Source organism: Ruditapes philippinarum, unplaced genomic scaffold, assembly GCF_026571515.1.
Source record: "Ruditapes philippinarum isolate M1 unplaced genomic scaffold, ASM2657151v2 ctg753_1_1_1_1, whole genome shotgun sequence".
In the NCBI taxonomy this organism is placed as follows: Eukaryota; Metazoa; Mollusca; class Bivalvia; order Venerida; family Veneridae; genus Ruditapes; species Ruditapes philippinarum.
Genome location: NW_026854157.1, coordinates 45,181 through 61,487, shown reverse-complemented (window position 1 = coordinate 61,487; position 16,307 = coordinate 45,181). Strand labels below are relative to the sequence as shown.

General features: G+C 33.7%; 1 protein-coding gene across 4 annotated transcripts in view; it reads right to left on the bottom strand.

Moving 5' to 3' along the window:
- Nucleotides 1–16,307, bottom strand: part of LOC132739179 (prestin-like) — a 33,656-nt gene that overhangs the window by 2,529 nt on the left and 14,820 nt on the right. For 2 of the 4 annotated variants that reach the window (XM_060726833.1, XM_060726836.1), the window contains exons 6-19: nt 14,514–14,678; nt 12,776–12,931; nt 12,205–12,287; nt 10,215–10,362; nt 8,946–9,059; nt 7,878–7,955; nt 7,269–7,364; nt 6,002–6,108; nt 5,553–5,622; nt 4,908–5,081; nt 4,336–4,554; nt 3,643–3,697; nt 3,016–3,146; nt 959–2,184 (exon numbers count right to left, since the gene is read on the bottom strand). In XM_060726833.1, the coding sequence (XP_060582816.1) occupies nt 2,098–2,184; nt 3,016–3,146; nt 3,643–3,697; nt 4,336–4,554; nt 4,908–5,081; nt 5,553–5,622; nt 6,002–6,108; nt 7,269–7,364; nt 7,878–7,955; nt 8,946–9,059; nt 10,215–10,362; nt 12,205–12,287; nt 12,776–12,931; nt 14,514–14,678 (1,683 nt within the window). In that variant the 3' untranslated portion in view covers nt 959–2,097. Of the gene's footprint in view, nt 1–958; nt 2,185–3,015; nt 3,147–3,642; nt 3,698–4,335; nt 4,555–4,907; nt 5,082–5,552; nt 5,623–6,001; nt 6,109–7,268; nt 7,365–7,877; nt 7,956–8,945; nt 9,060–10,214; nt 10,363–12,204; nt 12,288–12,775; nt 12,932–14,513; nt 14,679–16,307 lie in introns of those variants that run through there. The other 2 variants (XM_060726832.1, XM_060726835.1) reach the window with 2 other exon arrangements.

The following is a 16,307-nucleotide window of genomic DNA, read 5'->3' as shown; positions in this document are numbered from 1 at the left end:
TAATGCATGCGGTTTTGAAACACCACTTTATCACTAAATATACATATTAAGCGAAATTTAGATTCATTAAAATATTTTTGTTTTTTCCGTATTTTTATGACAAATTCTCATAATTATGTCATATTTTGAGAAAATAATTCATTTCAATTGAAATGAATCGCTAAAAAGAGGTAATATAATAGTAGAATTTTTTATATACTCAATTTCACACAAAGTAAATTAAATGTATTAACGTAATTGCATTTTCTTATAATATTGACGTATTACTTTTAATTTACATAAATGATGAATTGAAAATGAAAACGCTTACGCAAGAAGCGTTAACGCGTACGTAAGCTGCGTTAAATGAAACATTATGCATATTTTGAAATAAAAACAAATCAGATCGTTGAATATGAATATTCAATTTATGCTTTGATAAAACTATCTGAGACAACAACAACAAACTATAACAAAATTACTATGACAAAAAAATAGTTGCTTTAATGTAGTGCGCATGAATTTTAAAATGTATGCAGGAATAGCATTTTAATTATAATGCCATAAGCGCACCTGCAACAACAAGATTATAGAATTATAAAGTGATTCTAGTAAATGTTTGCTGTTCAGAATAATAATAATGAAAATGTGCAGTTTTAAAGATAATAAGATGAGAGAAGTGCTAACGTGTGAAGCTGTTCAAATACAAATAACAAAGTAAAGAAAATGCTAACCTTTGAAGTTGTTAAGATAAATTATATTAAAAAGTTCTAACATAAAAATGTTGTTCAAATAAAAATAACAAGGCAAAAAAATCCTAACCAACAAAGTTGTTTAGTTAAATAATCCTAAAAATGCTAACATGTGAAGTTATTTAGATTAAAACAACAAGGTTAGAAAAAGAATTCTACAAATTATTGTTATTAAGAAGAAGAAAAAAGAAAAGAGTGTGAAACTTTGTATCTACATAAATAAGCAATAGAGCTAATTTTCTTGCACTGCATCAAAAACTAGAGTTAATAAACTGTTAAACTGTCACACTATGGCAATGTGTCTATGCACATGTATTTTGCACAATTGTAAAAGTGACAAAGGCACATTACACCAAATGTATTGCTAATCTGAAAATCATGCGGAAATATAAAGGAAAAGTATCTGAAAATGGTATAGTAAAACATTTCAAACTGCTCATATAAATAAACAAAGGGAATTGCTACTGAATATGTAGTTATAAAAGCAAATCTAAAGTATGCTTAATAATACATTAATATACCAGCAATTACTAATTTTCAATTTGTGTCCATTTTGGACGCCATCTTGAGACTAAAAATAGAATGACACGATGGAAGTTCAATGTTAACGTTCATGTTCAACACGGGACATTTTATTTTCTGAATCAATGAAATCTTACATATTAATTATGTTGTTTGTCTCCAAAGCGTGGTGTTACAAGGTTTCAATGACCCCAAAGTGCGGTGTTAAGGAGCAACACTGCAGTCATGACCATATTTTCTTATACTGACATCAATACTGGATAGTTCTAGGACGGACTCAAGTACAGATCATACATTAAGCTTAAAGAGGTATCCTAACTTAACATATAGCAGATTAGCAAACAATGAATGAAATAAACTGCAAAGCATATATACAATTATTCAGAAGCCCCAAAAAGTACAAACATACAGTCATGTGTTAAATTAAACCTTCTATGTGCAATGCACTATTTTGCGATGTTGTTTTGGCTTAATTTAAACCGAAACTTAAGAAAAGTTATGCTTGATAAATACAGTTAGGGAAAACAGTGAATAATGAAAGTAAACTAAAAAGAAAATACTGAATCATGAAAGAGTTGATATAAAAGGAAAACAGGCAAACGATTTGTAATAAGACTAAGTGTAATACAAAATGTGAACTGGGAGAGGCCTAGAACTAAAGTACCATACATGATGTGCCAAAGCCTTAGCTAGTGAGCGTAAAGCAGTTGTAGAAAACAATGGTAAAATATACTAGTAGTGGTAAAAAATAAAAGAAGCAAAACAATGAGTGCAATAGCAAGCAGTGCAAAGGCAAGGGAATTGACAACAAAGAGGTGTACAGCATGGGGGTGCCACATAAGACTCACAAAGATGACTCTAAAGTCAGTAAAGCCTCATCCTCGGCGGCGTCCGGATTGTTGTTTTCTCGATACATCATTCTTTGAGGGTACTAACAATAATCCGAAATGGGTTATTAATAAAATTATTCTTGACAAATTTATAAAAAAAAATAATTAAAAAATTCTGGAAAAGGTATACTAGTATCCCCCGACAGCAATGCACACAAAGTAGTTGAAAAACCACCGACTCGGTTTTATTGAGAGTCTGTTCATGAGAGATAACGGAAAAAGGAAATTATACCATGCCACCCCCCCCCCCTATCACCGTCTTATGCAGTATTTAAGTCTACACTCTTTACCATTAAATATATTGGATACATTGATCCCGAATTATCATATAAATGTAATAACAATTAAACTCAGATGTTCGTTCCTGCCTAAAATAATGCATGGAGAGGCACATGAGGTCTTCCTCCACCAGTAAATCTTGGAAGTTTCCATATTACCTTTACAGTGTTGGTGCGACGTAAAACCCATCAAAAAGGTCGCCGACGCCGTAACTTTCCTTAGATATTTTACAATGACGCAGTTTGTATACCTGCATCATAATCAATCAAAGTAAATGAGTGAAATTCTGAGGAATTACTAGTACTTGTTGTAATAAACTGCATGAGTGAAATAGTAAAGTAAACAAAATGGATTGCAATAAAAATATTTTTAACTATTAATTAAATACCATCAAACCTGTGTTAAAGACCACATGGGAATCAAAATAACCCAGTTAATTAACGCCAATTTTCATTAATTGGAATAGAGTAACCTCTAAATAAAGATCACTTGTCTTTAAGACCATGTGTTTGGTTCTCCCTTGGATTGCCTTTGTTCACAGGTTTGACTGTAGTACTTAACGAATGTTACGAACAGATATATGACATGATTACCTTTAAGTCGGCTGCTTGTTTTATCTGCGTTTTAATGTGTATTGCGTGGACGGCGTCGTCAACTGTCAGATACAGCCGGTCCGTGTATGTCTTCAGAAACTTTGTTTGTTCTAAAACTCTCCACACCTCGTCTTGAAGAAGAAAGAAATGAACATTAAGAACAGCTGAATTCAGGTTATTCTTGAGCAGTGCTTGTCATTAAAATAAAAGAGCATAACTCTGTACATAAGGTAAATTAGAGTTATGGTACCTGCGCCCATTGTGTTAAATAATCAAAGTGAACAAGGGTGTGAAGTTAAAACCCTTCCCCGTCAATCATTTTGGAGAGTCCAACTTGCACGAAAAAACAAAAACTTAACTAAAATGTAACGCCGACGCCTGGGTGAGTAAAATAGATCTCTAGGTACTAAAGAAACTGACTGGTACTAGTTCCATGTGAGAAATAACAGATGTTACTCCAATAGGGCTCGAACCCACGATCCTTTACATATGAAAACATATTACATTAATAGCATGCAATTAATAGGTTTCAGATAGATTGTATGAAGTAACACAAATTTGCACACACATTTTTTAAACGACGTTTCATAAATAGGTTTTTAAGGATCTAAATTAATATAGAATTACCGTTGACGTTGCAAAGCCAAACTTTAATTTCAACAGCGTCATAATCTTCAACAAGCTGGAATAGAATAATACAATGTATTTTCAATGTTAAACTGACTGATTATTCCCTGGTTTGGACTTGCATAAATAAATTTATTACACTGCACGTTTGTAATTCACACTTTTCATTGAATGACAGTGATGTTTATATAATCTACATATCTGTGAAATTATAAAGTAGTTCATGTTTTCCTATAGAAAAAGGTTTTGTAATGTAAATTCGTTTTAAAGATTTTTGACAGTTTATACAGCCGTATATACAAAGTCTTTTTTTTTTAAAATTAAATCCTTGCCTAGCGTATCGAATAATATTTACAAACAGCCGGGCCATATAACCTATCAAAATTTTTAAAACTGATAATATGTCATCCAAATACTAATTTTTACCTTTCTATATGATTTTTAATACTAGAACATGTACAATGTACTTTAAAGATTAATTAGTGCGGGGGAAAAGGCTATCCAACCAGCTTAAATAGCAATACACGGAGGTATATACAAGATCTGCTTTCAAAATACAAAAATTGGGTTGTCATCAATCAAAGGCCTAGTCCAACTACAGGCAGGCTTGGCTCTATACTGGTGGCAAAGGCTGAACAGTTTCGCTTCTAGCAAAGTTATCGTATATAAGATTGAAAGTTAAAAAGTCCTTACCTGTCTTAAGATTTTCGCGCCAACGGAGTCGATGAAGATGACACCAGAAAGGTCAAGGATGATATGTTGTAACTGGTTCCCGTCTCCCAATGCGGTCAGTATATTAGCTTGTTTACTGGTTCCATTCCATTTACTAACTTGATCATAAGCGTCGGACGAAAAGTTTAAACTAGGCGTGGACCCCATTTCATTAGACTCGGTAACAAGTTGCATCGTGCTCTGAAAGAGAAGAACAGAGGTAATGCAACAATTCTGTTTTAATCTAGTTCATGCAAAACTTAATGTGGAACTTTTGACAAGAGTAATCAAATAGGTACAGAATATCAGTTATTCAAGCACACATATCAGTCTGGTATAGTTAACCCGAATCTGCTCTCATACATGTATTTTTTTCGACAGTTTTCGTTAAATCTACAATTTTGTCATGTGAGAGGGTGTTTTCCTCTATGACGTCACTATTTGAGAGAATATCAATATGGCGGCACGCATCAAGCTCATTATGGTCTATAATCAAAAGATCATGTTCATGTTTTTACACATCAAAGCATACAGCTAATATGTCAATATCTTACATTTTGAACACCTGCTGTCTTTTTATGAGCTTTCTGCATTCTCTTCATAAGCTTTTTTCGTTTCTCCGGAATCACTCCTGATAGAGTGTACACTTGTTTAACAAATAGTGAGCCATTGGCGTAATACAATGGAGAGGAATATCCGATCACCTTGATTCCGGATAACGATTCAGTCTGCAAGAGAGTGAGAAACAGGTTACAGTAAGTTCAAACAAGACAGGGGATGAAATCAAAGAAGTTTCGTTTGTTAATTTGCAAAGTAGCTACTTTAAACGAAAGGTCCGAAACGATGGCAGTGATTCGAACCCACTGCTCGGTTACAGAGCCAGGACATACATGTGAAATGTAAGCATTATTTTCTTTATATGTTTAATTACTTCGTCTTTTTTCATATGTCTGAATCATTTTATTCATATTGGCCTTCAGTAACATATGATTTACAATGACGTCATCTTACTTTTTATTCATGTACAGTTGTTTAAGTGAAACAATTTGTAATTTATCAAGTAACTTCACATTTAGAAATAGACCATGACCAAAAGTTTTATACCAGTTTGAAAGGTTTTTCTATTTAAAGGTTAATAAAATATGCGTACAGGATTAAAAACAAGATTGACTTTTGTTAAGTCACTATAGGGAACATACCTGTCTATATTGTGAGCTATTTTCGTACAAGTGGACAGCATTTATTTTCTGTAAATTTTCTGCTTTGGTCCTGTAAGAAAATTACGGTTAAATGTTATTATTTATCTAAATAAACCTAAGTACATATTTCATCGTGCTGTAATATTACATACGGACAAAAATAACAAATAACTGAGCAGTTACAGGTTAAAATGCACAAAGAAAAAAAGAAATTTAGAATCTTTCATTAAAAAGCCGCTAAACGCTGAAACAAAGCTGAAAATGTGAACCATATACGGGGCGGTTCAGACATGTAGAGGGTATCAGGTTAAACACAATCATTATCCAAAGAATTTAAAGAGACATAAACTATGGCGTACTATTTCGGTCAAAAGTCATAAACAGCTCCATATGAATTCATTTTTGTGTTAATCAGCGCTTACATGCTTCTAAGGAAGTGATGAACGTACCTTTGTGAGCGAATAACGACGGTGAAGAAAGAGAAAAGAATTCCCAACAAGATTCCGTAGTCCACGTGAAGGATGACCACCGACAGGAATGTAACGATCCAAATAAACTGAAATAAAAAGCCAAACATTATATTATACCTATTCAAGATGACATAAGCGGTCCGGCAAAGTATAGTGACTGTCTGATCAGTTTTAATGTTCTATATAAAGCAGTCAAGAAGTTTATCTAGTTTTTACGCCGATTTGAACATGTTTAATGTGGTTTTTTTTTCTGGCGAGTCGGTCCATTTAACATGCTTTCTGGATAGCTAACTAGTTTTTTCGGCAAGTCACCGGCTACAAAAACCACAGGATTTCTGAATCAGCGATGCTAGGCCAAAAAGCATTAGACCCAATGTCAATGTACGGCATCAATTTGAGAGAAATTTTGGATCTCCTGAGGATCAAACCAGCGACCCAAGTTTACAGACAAACCTCTCAAAGTAAAACAGGGAGAGACCATTTTGTATAAGTTCAGCATTGTCAGTGTGAACGAGTCCTAATTTTTGCTGGCCGTGTGGGTTTAAACCTGTGAGTGGCAAGCCGTTGTTCCAATGACCACAAAGCTTTATACTCATCGCTTTGTATCCATGGATTCGAGAGTGATTCAATAAGTTTATAGTTTCCAACACAATTGAAATTAAAATAAATTCGGTATAACATAATATTCCGCTAATAATTCAGGATAATAATTAAACTCTATACCGGCCAGTATCGTTAAATGCACTTTATATTCTTAATTTTACATTATGTAAATACATTGGACAAAAACATCGTCCCTTTCAACTCAAGAATTTTAATAACAAGCAGCCGACAATATGCAGGTGAGAAAATGAATGACACAGAACCGATGCAAGAGAACGTGACAACATAATAAACAAACATTACAATAATAAAACAATGAGCTGTTTAATAAGGTATGCGATATCGCTTTTCAAGGATAAACCTATATATCAACCATCATAAGAAGGCGACATTCCTCATTCAGATATAGTGACTTTGCACTAGGTACGGTCAGGTACGGTTTACCGGAGAATATCCTACCGGAAGTCTTTGAGGTGAACAGACGCAGTAAAATTGTGCATTGCTTGTAAAAAAGGATTCAACAACGTTAAACTATTAAAAAAACATTGCATAATAGTATGCGCTTACTTCACTTTAACTTGAGACGAAGTAGACACGAGACCAGCGTAGAAGTCAATTGTATTTAGAAAGAAAATCCACTTACAAAATCATAGGATGAAGTTCTAAATATTTTTGGCAGTTCAAGAAACTGTAGAAATAAACTTCGTAAGGCAACCATGATGATAGAGGCAAGAACACACTGAAATAAAAACAATATATACATATATAAAGCATTTCCCTATACCATTCGGAATACTTCACCGAATTATAACAGAAAGAGCCGAAATATTCCGACTGCCATTCATCTTTTAATGATTGAGCAAGAAACATTCAATTTGATGAATTACAGCAATAACAAAGGTCAAACATTAGTGTTTTAAAAGTTCTTGGTTTATTATATTCTAATATCATAACCAGAAAATAAATTAAATTGAACTTAATGTATCTGTATTAAATTATCATTAACTACATACGGAAAATGGCGAAGATGTCCGATTATAATTATGCGAGCCATCAATGCATAGAATACATCAATTACTTAAAATGGATAGTTACATTTCGATTACAAATATTACTGCAATCAGCACGTGTTATTGTCCCATAAATAACATACGGAGTGAAATCAAGATGGGTAACTGGTGTTATACTATCAATTTATCCATATATTGGATTATTTCCCCTGAATTCGAGGGGCAATGACTAATTAACTTACATTTGGTAATGACTGGAATAATGGACCAATGGAGACGATGACGATGAGCACCAAAATAGCTGAAAACACACTGGCAAGCTGAAAATACAAATGTCTTTTTTTTACGTTAGCTCTAATAAAAAGCAATCTAAAATCTTTTTTAAAAACAGTATCAGTTGAACATCCATTTTTTGCCTATTCCTGGAAATGATATAATCTCAAGAATATCATATCTCACGTCTGCTAAAAGCAAAAACTAATCACGAAGCCGGAAAATTTGTGTAATTGTAAAATAAAGCGCCTACGTGATTATAGTGACAAACTTATCTATTAACGCAGACGGCAAATTTATCCTTTAAAATTACTTCTTTTATGCTCGAATACCAGTAAAATGGTTTGAACTTATCAAAAACTAATTATTTTCTTTTCCTGACAGAAAAAGAGAAACATCTATTTTTTTTAATGAAATGCCATTTGATTTAAGCCAAGTAAAATGATTGTGATTATTAGTGTTTTAAGGAAGTTTCCTGCTTTCAGGTTACACCTTCTGTTTTTGCTTTATCTACCGAACACGTATTTGATGATGGTTATATTTCAGTGGTCTAATTAATGAAATAATAATAATAGATAAAATATCCCCACAAACCTATAAAATAGGCAATCAGACTAAGGATTGGAATTAAAGGCACATTATGCCACAGAAATAATTCTTTTTTTTTAGAAAGTACAAACGTGTGTTTAAAAGCTTTGACATACAATGTATATACGAGGCTCATCACCGGAAGTAAGAAGCGCTGAAAATGTTAAATAATTGGTCATAAAAGTAGCAAACTGTAAACAAAGTGATATTTTGACTCCTATACAAAATACTTATCCACTACAAACCGTGCACGTACTAACTTCCAAACAGTAAACGTTCATCTATATGTCCAATGAATACTTATTCTGTAATTTGTAACAGTTCACCAAAACTCAAAAATTTGAATAAACGAAAACAATAACATTTCGGGGCAAATTGGACCTTTAAGTACATTTTTAATCTGAACATAGTTCACAAGCAATAGACAAAGATTAGACAAAGTTACAAACCTGCGTTCTCCCGCCAGCCGATTCCTGCACGGAACTTCTCGATACCGAGGCGGCGTATGGGTAGCACGAGAAAAACGAGCCAAAAATATTACCAGCTCCATAAGCAATCAACTCCTGTTGTACAATTGGGTAAAAAAAAGCATTGTAAATTTTTTTTGCATAAAATGGTCTTTCACTAGGTAGTATAAGGTACAAATAACTTCAGAAGGGGTAATCTTTTCGTTTTTATTTTTTCTTTTAAAATTAGTTTTAGCATTTTTAACTTTTGTAGTTTACATCATGTACAAATTGCTAAAAAGGTGATAAGTAAATAATTTTAAATGCGGTTAAAATAAGAATCATACGGAAGCGTCCTGATGCCAATTTAACATGTTCTATAAAAAAAGATATCTCCTACGTAGGACTTTGCAACTCCTACGTAGGACTTTATAACTCCTACGTAGGAGATAAAAAGCCTAATTAGGAGTTTATAACTCCTACGTAGGAGTTTGTAAGTCCTACGTATGACTTTATTAGTCATACGTAGGACTTTATAACTCCTACGTAGGAGATATTAAAACCTAATCAGGAGTTTTAAAGTCCTACGTAGGACTTACAAACTCCTACGCAGGACTTTAAAACTCCTACGTAGGAGTTAAAAAAGCCTAATTAGGAGTTTATAACTCCTACGTAGGACTTTATAAGTCCTACGTAGGACTTTATAACTCCTACGTAGGACTTTATAAGTCCTACGTAGGACTTTATAACTCCTACGTAGGAGATAAAAAAGCCTAATTAGGAGTTTATAACTCCTACGTAGGACTTTAAAACTCCTACTTAGAGGAACACTTATAAAGTCCTACGTAGGAGTTATAAACTCCTAATTAGGCTTTTTAGCTCCTACGTAGGATTTATAAAGTCCTACGTAGGACTTATAAAGTCCTACGTAGGAGTTGCAAAGTCCTACGTAGGAGTTATCTTTTTTTATGGAACATGTTAAATTGGCACCAGGACGCTTCCGTAGAATCAAGCATGTTACCATAAAAAATAATAATTTATCTTGAATAATTTTGCATACATATGATCTTTATTTACAAATCTTCATATTTAATATCTGTTGCAATGCGGTTATTTATTGAAGGTTGTTTTAAACAGGTAGTCATAACTAAGACTGTTTTGTTTAATTTTGATTGACTCCTTACAAAATCTGCTTGACATAATGTCTATATGATATTCAAGGGAGATAAATCGTACCTGTCACTCACGTAAGACGGAAAAAAGTTATCATACCTGATTAGCATCATAACTGTAGCCATGTTTTTTCGCCATCAGTGCAGCTAGACCTACACATTGAGAGAAGGCCACTATAGCTATAATAAACACATCTGCTGTATAAACACTGGTAGAAGGCAAACTAGGGATTGACGGCTGAGGTAACCTGAAAAGGAAATACGCTTTTTTAACTTCAATCATATCAAATTTATAGATGGTGCCTCTTGTGGGTTAAGTCGCTGACGTTGAACCGGTTGCTCATTATCACTGTGGATCCGAATCCCACAAGGAAATATAGATGAATTTATGTGAGAAAGTTATTAGGGTAGTTCACTGAAGGTCGATGTTTCTATTCGGATGCCCGACTGTACATGTACAGGTGTACGGACGATCACCGGATATCTTCCTACACGAGTGAAACTTTTTAAGTCAACATAATCGCTTTAAAAGTTTTGGTGTGACTAAAGGCCTAACAAAAATAGATAAACTATGTATAGAACGATAAATAGACAAACTATATTTGTAACGAGTTGCATAAATTGGACACATAATGTATAATATCATAATATAAAAAGAGAGTTTGTCGCTTCAAAGATTTACAGAATTTTAATTCATATACATGTATATTTACAATGTATGACTAAAACAAGGCCTCTGTACTTCTCCTATTTCTTTCCGTAATAAACCATAAGCATGTTGGTTCAATCAGAACATTACTGAACCAGACGAACAAATCGAATTTACCCTAAAATTCCGTTAATGCCAAACCATTGTGCCAAATAATGTTGAGTAGAGTCCTTTTTATATTTATTTTCCTTTAAAATATTGTCTATACACGCTTATTAATGGCATTACAAAAAAATTAATACGAACATGTTCTTGTTAATTAGCACTCTCTTTGTTAAAATTATATCAAAGCGAAAATTCAATATCATAGTAAATGGTGATGTATGTGTATAAGTTAAATAAATGTAAAATATTTCTGGGTTTTTCAACCTTTAAATGTCACCAAGCGATACTATTATGCTCGGTCTAAGATTATATACTTTTTTGCTTTTAAATGAAATGTCTGGCCGGATAAATGCTATAATGATTCTGTGAACATATCGAATAACGCCTGATTCCATCGGAGAAAGTGGTCTGTGATTACAAATTAGTAACTTGCGTGACGAATTCTTACAGATAGTACTTATTATTATAATGGCACATCATGTCGATAAAAGCTTCCTACAGTTGACAGATAGACTACGAGGTAAAGTGTATAACAACATTATGCCCATTTGCCCATTCAGACACCTCTACAATAAACAACAACGAAAATGAAAACAAACCGAAAAGTTGACCGATTGACCATTCGGAACAATTCGCTTAATATACAGTCCTTATCCGGAGATCGCCAATAAGGGCCGGAATGTTGTGATTGGTTGGCCGACTGACAATTCGGGAATATCAATAAGCCAAGGTGATTGAAACTATACAACTTTAGGTAGTGGACTGCAGATTCCAACTCTAGTGATTGTAGATTTTAAATATCGTCGCCATTGTAAACATAATAAGGCAACCAACCATATGATTAAGTCTCACCGGCACTTTAAAGGTTTAATAGCGACTTTCCATCTTTAAAGATGGATGAAGATCTCAGATGCCCCTCTGTACATCGTGTTATTCATAAGTGGCAGCCGGGTAGAAGCACCGTCCCTGTAAGATAGCTGGATAGCGGGATTCAGTGTCATAAAGAGATACTTTCTTCTGTTTAATTTCTTCAGTGTCACAAATGTACTTGAATCCTCAGAGGCAAGTAGTTGGACAGTTGTTAATTGCTTGTTGATAAAATAGTAGGAATGACCACAAAATAAAACCTGTATATTCCATAACACATAAAGCATACTGCCTTTAATAGATCAGCGATTTGTGATAAAATGTTTTCGAAATGTCATTGTGAACAAATCACATAAAAATATATAATTATTATGTCTACTAACTTAATAAAGAAAAAAAATGTTCTCACCCAGCCGGTATTTCTCCTACAATGGTCATCTTGTATTTCTCGGAGAATTTCAGGAAGTATGACAGCATTGTTCCGGCCACGACCTAAAAATAGAACCGTTAAAAACATTAATAAAATCTTCCATGGCAAGATCGTCTAAACTGAGTGTAACTGAGAGTTTTTGGTTGTCTGTTTTTGTTGATCTTGTGTTTCTTTCCTTGTTTTTGTTTTTTTGTTGTTGTTGTTGTTGTTTTCTTTGTGTTTTTTAATTACGGATCTTTTTTGTCATGTACCAAAAGTAATAACAGTTTATTGTTAAATTGAAGGAATCTTATACAGCTCAACGGCTTATCAGCATGCCCAGGAATGATGCGAGACTGAACTGTGCTCGGTGAACTCAAAGTGGGTTACTGCTGTGATCCGGCGGGAAAACTACCAAACGCACAACCGGTGGCCAAGAGATAAAGGTGTGTGTCTCTAACCCATGTGTATTGGATTCGAGATATATTGGGTCTAATTCCTCATACATGCATTTCACCAATATTGTTTTGTTCCAAAGGAAGAAAATACAAAACATAATATATATACTCACAACAAATAATTCTATTGGAACTGGAAACTTCATTTTGGCTTTGAACCTCATGTTGATCTGTACTTTAACAATATAAATAATTGTCATACATATCACTGACATTATCAGGGTCGGGTAATTCGTCTCCGCTATATGGTGCACTATTAGCGCGTACGTCTGCAAACAAAAGCAAATGAAATTTATGTACATGTCAATTTATAGTTTGCAAACTGATCAGTGGAACAACCACGTGGTTTCAGATTGGTGGTCTACTTTTGACTATCAATGAAAGTTACATAAACATCTATCACCATGTACCGATTGTTTTAAGTTGGAAATAAGTAAAAAGTCATGCTCGGACTCGCGACCAAATGTCTTTGGTCAATGTGATGACGTCATCAATTTTACGTCATGTTACATCAAAATTCTAACGTAAGCCAAATAAAAGTGAAAACGGGTCTTTAAATATTTTTTTTCTAGTTAGAAACTTGTCAGGGCTAAAATACCACAAACTAAAGTGTATAAGAACGTTATACCAGTTGGGCCATTCAGACTCCTCGTCAATTAATTAACATACACCTCGCCAATTAATTAACATACACCTCGCCAATTAATTAACATACACCTCACCAATTAATTAACATACACCTCGCCAATTAATTAACAGACACCAACAGACACCTCGCCAAATAATAAAACACAATGAAGATGGTATATCTGTATGAAGCTGTTTAAGAGAAAGGAATGTAAGGGAATTCGACATTTATAGCCCTTAGAAGCAACATATTATATCACAATCATAAAACTACTATATTTGAGCAATATTTTCGTCTACATACAATGCCATCATTTCCCATACTTGTTTAATTTTCGTTCAATATTGGCATTGTCCAAACAGTAAAAGCTTTAGCAGCGAAATTAATATGTTTCTCTATTTTCCTGTGCATTGTGACTAGACAAATAATAGATTACATCGCTTTGTCAACACCGACAATTCCCGTGTTTTAAAGGAAATCTATGGTGTCCTTTTGGGGCAATCATATGTTTTATCTTTAGATACTACTAAAATATCATTTTGACATATTTCATTCAATGCCAAATAGACAAAATAAGTAAACAGATACAAATTATGGAAAAGAAAGTTATTGTCCTTGTACACTGCACTTGTCCTCATTGTGATCTTTTCATCTGTGAAGTTTAAATAGAGGATATTTGTTTAGTTCAGTGTAAGATCGGGATATATTTCACCGAGTGAGCACCAAAAGGTATATTTCACGAGTGGCGCAGCCACGAGTGAAATATGAGCTTTTGGTGTTCACAAGGTGAAATATATTTCAATCTTACACTTAACTAAACAAATTTTCTTTTTATTATATGCAAAAACGTTGTAAAAAGACATTTAAACCTAATACTGAATGAAAAACGCGCCAAATAATAATACAATGTGACGTCATTTACGACGTCACGTCATTAAGTTGGTACCCAGTACTGTGCACGCTGGTATTTCACTGAAACAACGTAAGGGGCTTAAATTCAAAACAGTGAAATTATCAAAGTGGTAATTTCACTGTTTCAAACAGTGAAATTACCAGTTTTATATCACTGATATATTTCTATAAACCACCGAAAAGCATGTAATAAATTGATATATTTCATACTGTTTAGTTAGTAAGAAGGAACAATTACAAAGAGCAATAACTCCAAAATTATGTCACTGAGAGTTAAAAATGTCCCATATTAATAGAATTTGTAATCATACCTTAATAATCTGAAATAAACCGTCAGATCGAGGAATGTGAAGTCCGAACACATATTTTACTTGACTGGTCCCAACATGCACCGCAGCACCGGTTGTGAATCCACCAATCATAGGGTCCGACATATACGTGGTGATAAAACCCATACGGAACACTCCCATTACCAGCTACAAAGCACGAAATGAAATCAAAATATTAATATTATAACGTACATAAAAAACACCTTTATTTATTTATTAAAAACGTTATCAATGGTTTCAAAGAGCATGTCCGTAAGTAAGAATATGTAAGTATGCCCTAGTATGTGAATACCCAAGAATTTGATATTTACAAAATAAGATAACAAGAGCTGTCGGTAGGACAGCAACGCTCGACTATTCTTAGTGCTTGATAGTAAAAAAAAATGCTTGATACAGTTACCTCCTCCTGTTTACAGGTTGGGGTCATGATGGTGAACAAGTGTGCAAAGTTTCAAAGCCATATGTCAATGGACTTTGAAAATATTTGAACTATTACATAAACTTTAAAGTAAATTCTAAGTCGAAAAAGGGGCATAATTCTGTCAAAATGCTTGATAGAGTTACCTCCTCTTGTTTACAGGTTGGGGTCATGACGTTGAACAAGTGTGCAAAGTTTCAAAGCCATATGTCAATGAACTTTGAAAATATTTGAACTATTACATAACTTTAACGTAAATTCTAAGTCGAAAAAGGGGCATAATTCTGTCAAAATGCTTGATAGAGTTACCTCCTCCTGTCTACAGGTTGGGGTCATGATGGTGAACAAGTGTGCAAAGTTTCAAAGCCATATGTCTATGGACTTTGAAAATATTTGAACTATTACAAAAACTTTAACGTAATTTCTAAGTCGAAAAAGGGGCATAATTCTGTCAAAATGCTTGATAGAGTTACCTCCTCCTGTCTACAGGTTGGGGTCATGATGGTGAACAAGTGTGCAAAGTTTCAAAGCCATATGTCTATGGACTTTGAAAATATTTGAACTATTACAAAAACTTTAACGTAAATTCTAAGTCGAAAAAGGGGCATAATTCTGTCAAAATGCTTGATAGAGTTACCTCCTCCTGTCTACAGGTTGGGGTCATGATGGTGAACAAGTGTGCAAAGTTTCAAAGCCATATGTCTATGGAGTTTGAAAATATTTGAAACTATTACAAAAGCTTTAACGTAAATTCTAAGTCGAAAAAGGGGCATTATTCTGTCAAAATGCTTGTTAGAGTTACCTCCTCCTGTCTACAGGTTGGGGTCATGATGGTGAACAAGTGTGCAAAGTTTCAAAGCCATATGTCTATGGACTTTGAAAATATTTGAACTATTACAAAAACTTTAACGTAAATTCTAAGTCGAAAAAGGGGCATAATTCTGTCAAAATGCTTGATAGAGTTACCTCCTCCTGTCTACAGGTTGGGGTCATGATGGTGAACAAGTGTGCAAAGTTTCAAAGCCATATGTCAATGGACTTTGAAAATATTTGAACTATTACAAAAACTTTAACATAAGTGGTTACGCCGACGCCGACGCCGACGCTCGGGTGACTGCAATAGCTCTACTTATTCTTATCGAATAGTCGAGCTAAAAATGCGTAAAGCAAAATCAAGCAGACAAATCAAGCAGGCGTACTTTACTCTGAATTCTTAAAGGAACTTGACTGAGGTCTAAAAGCTTAAATATTAACATATGATTTTCTTATATTATAGATCAATTGCAATACTTAAAACAGAAATACATGTATAAGCAAATATAAATAAGAAAAAGACACAGAAATAAATTGAAAATCGT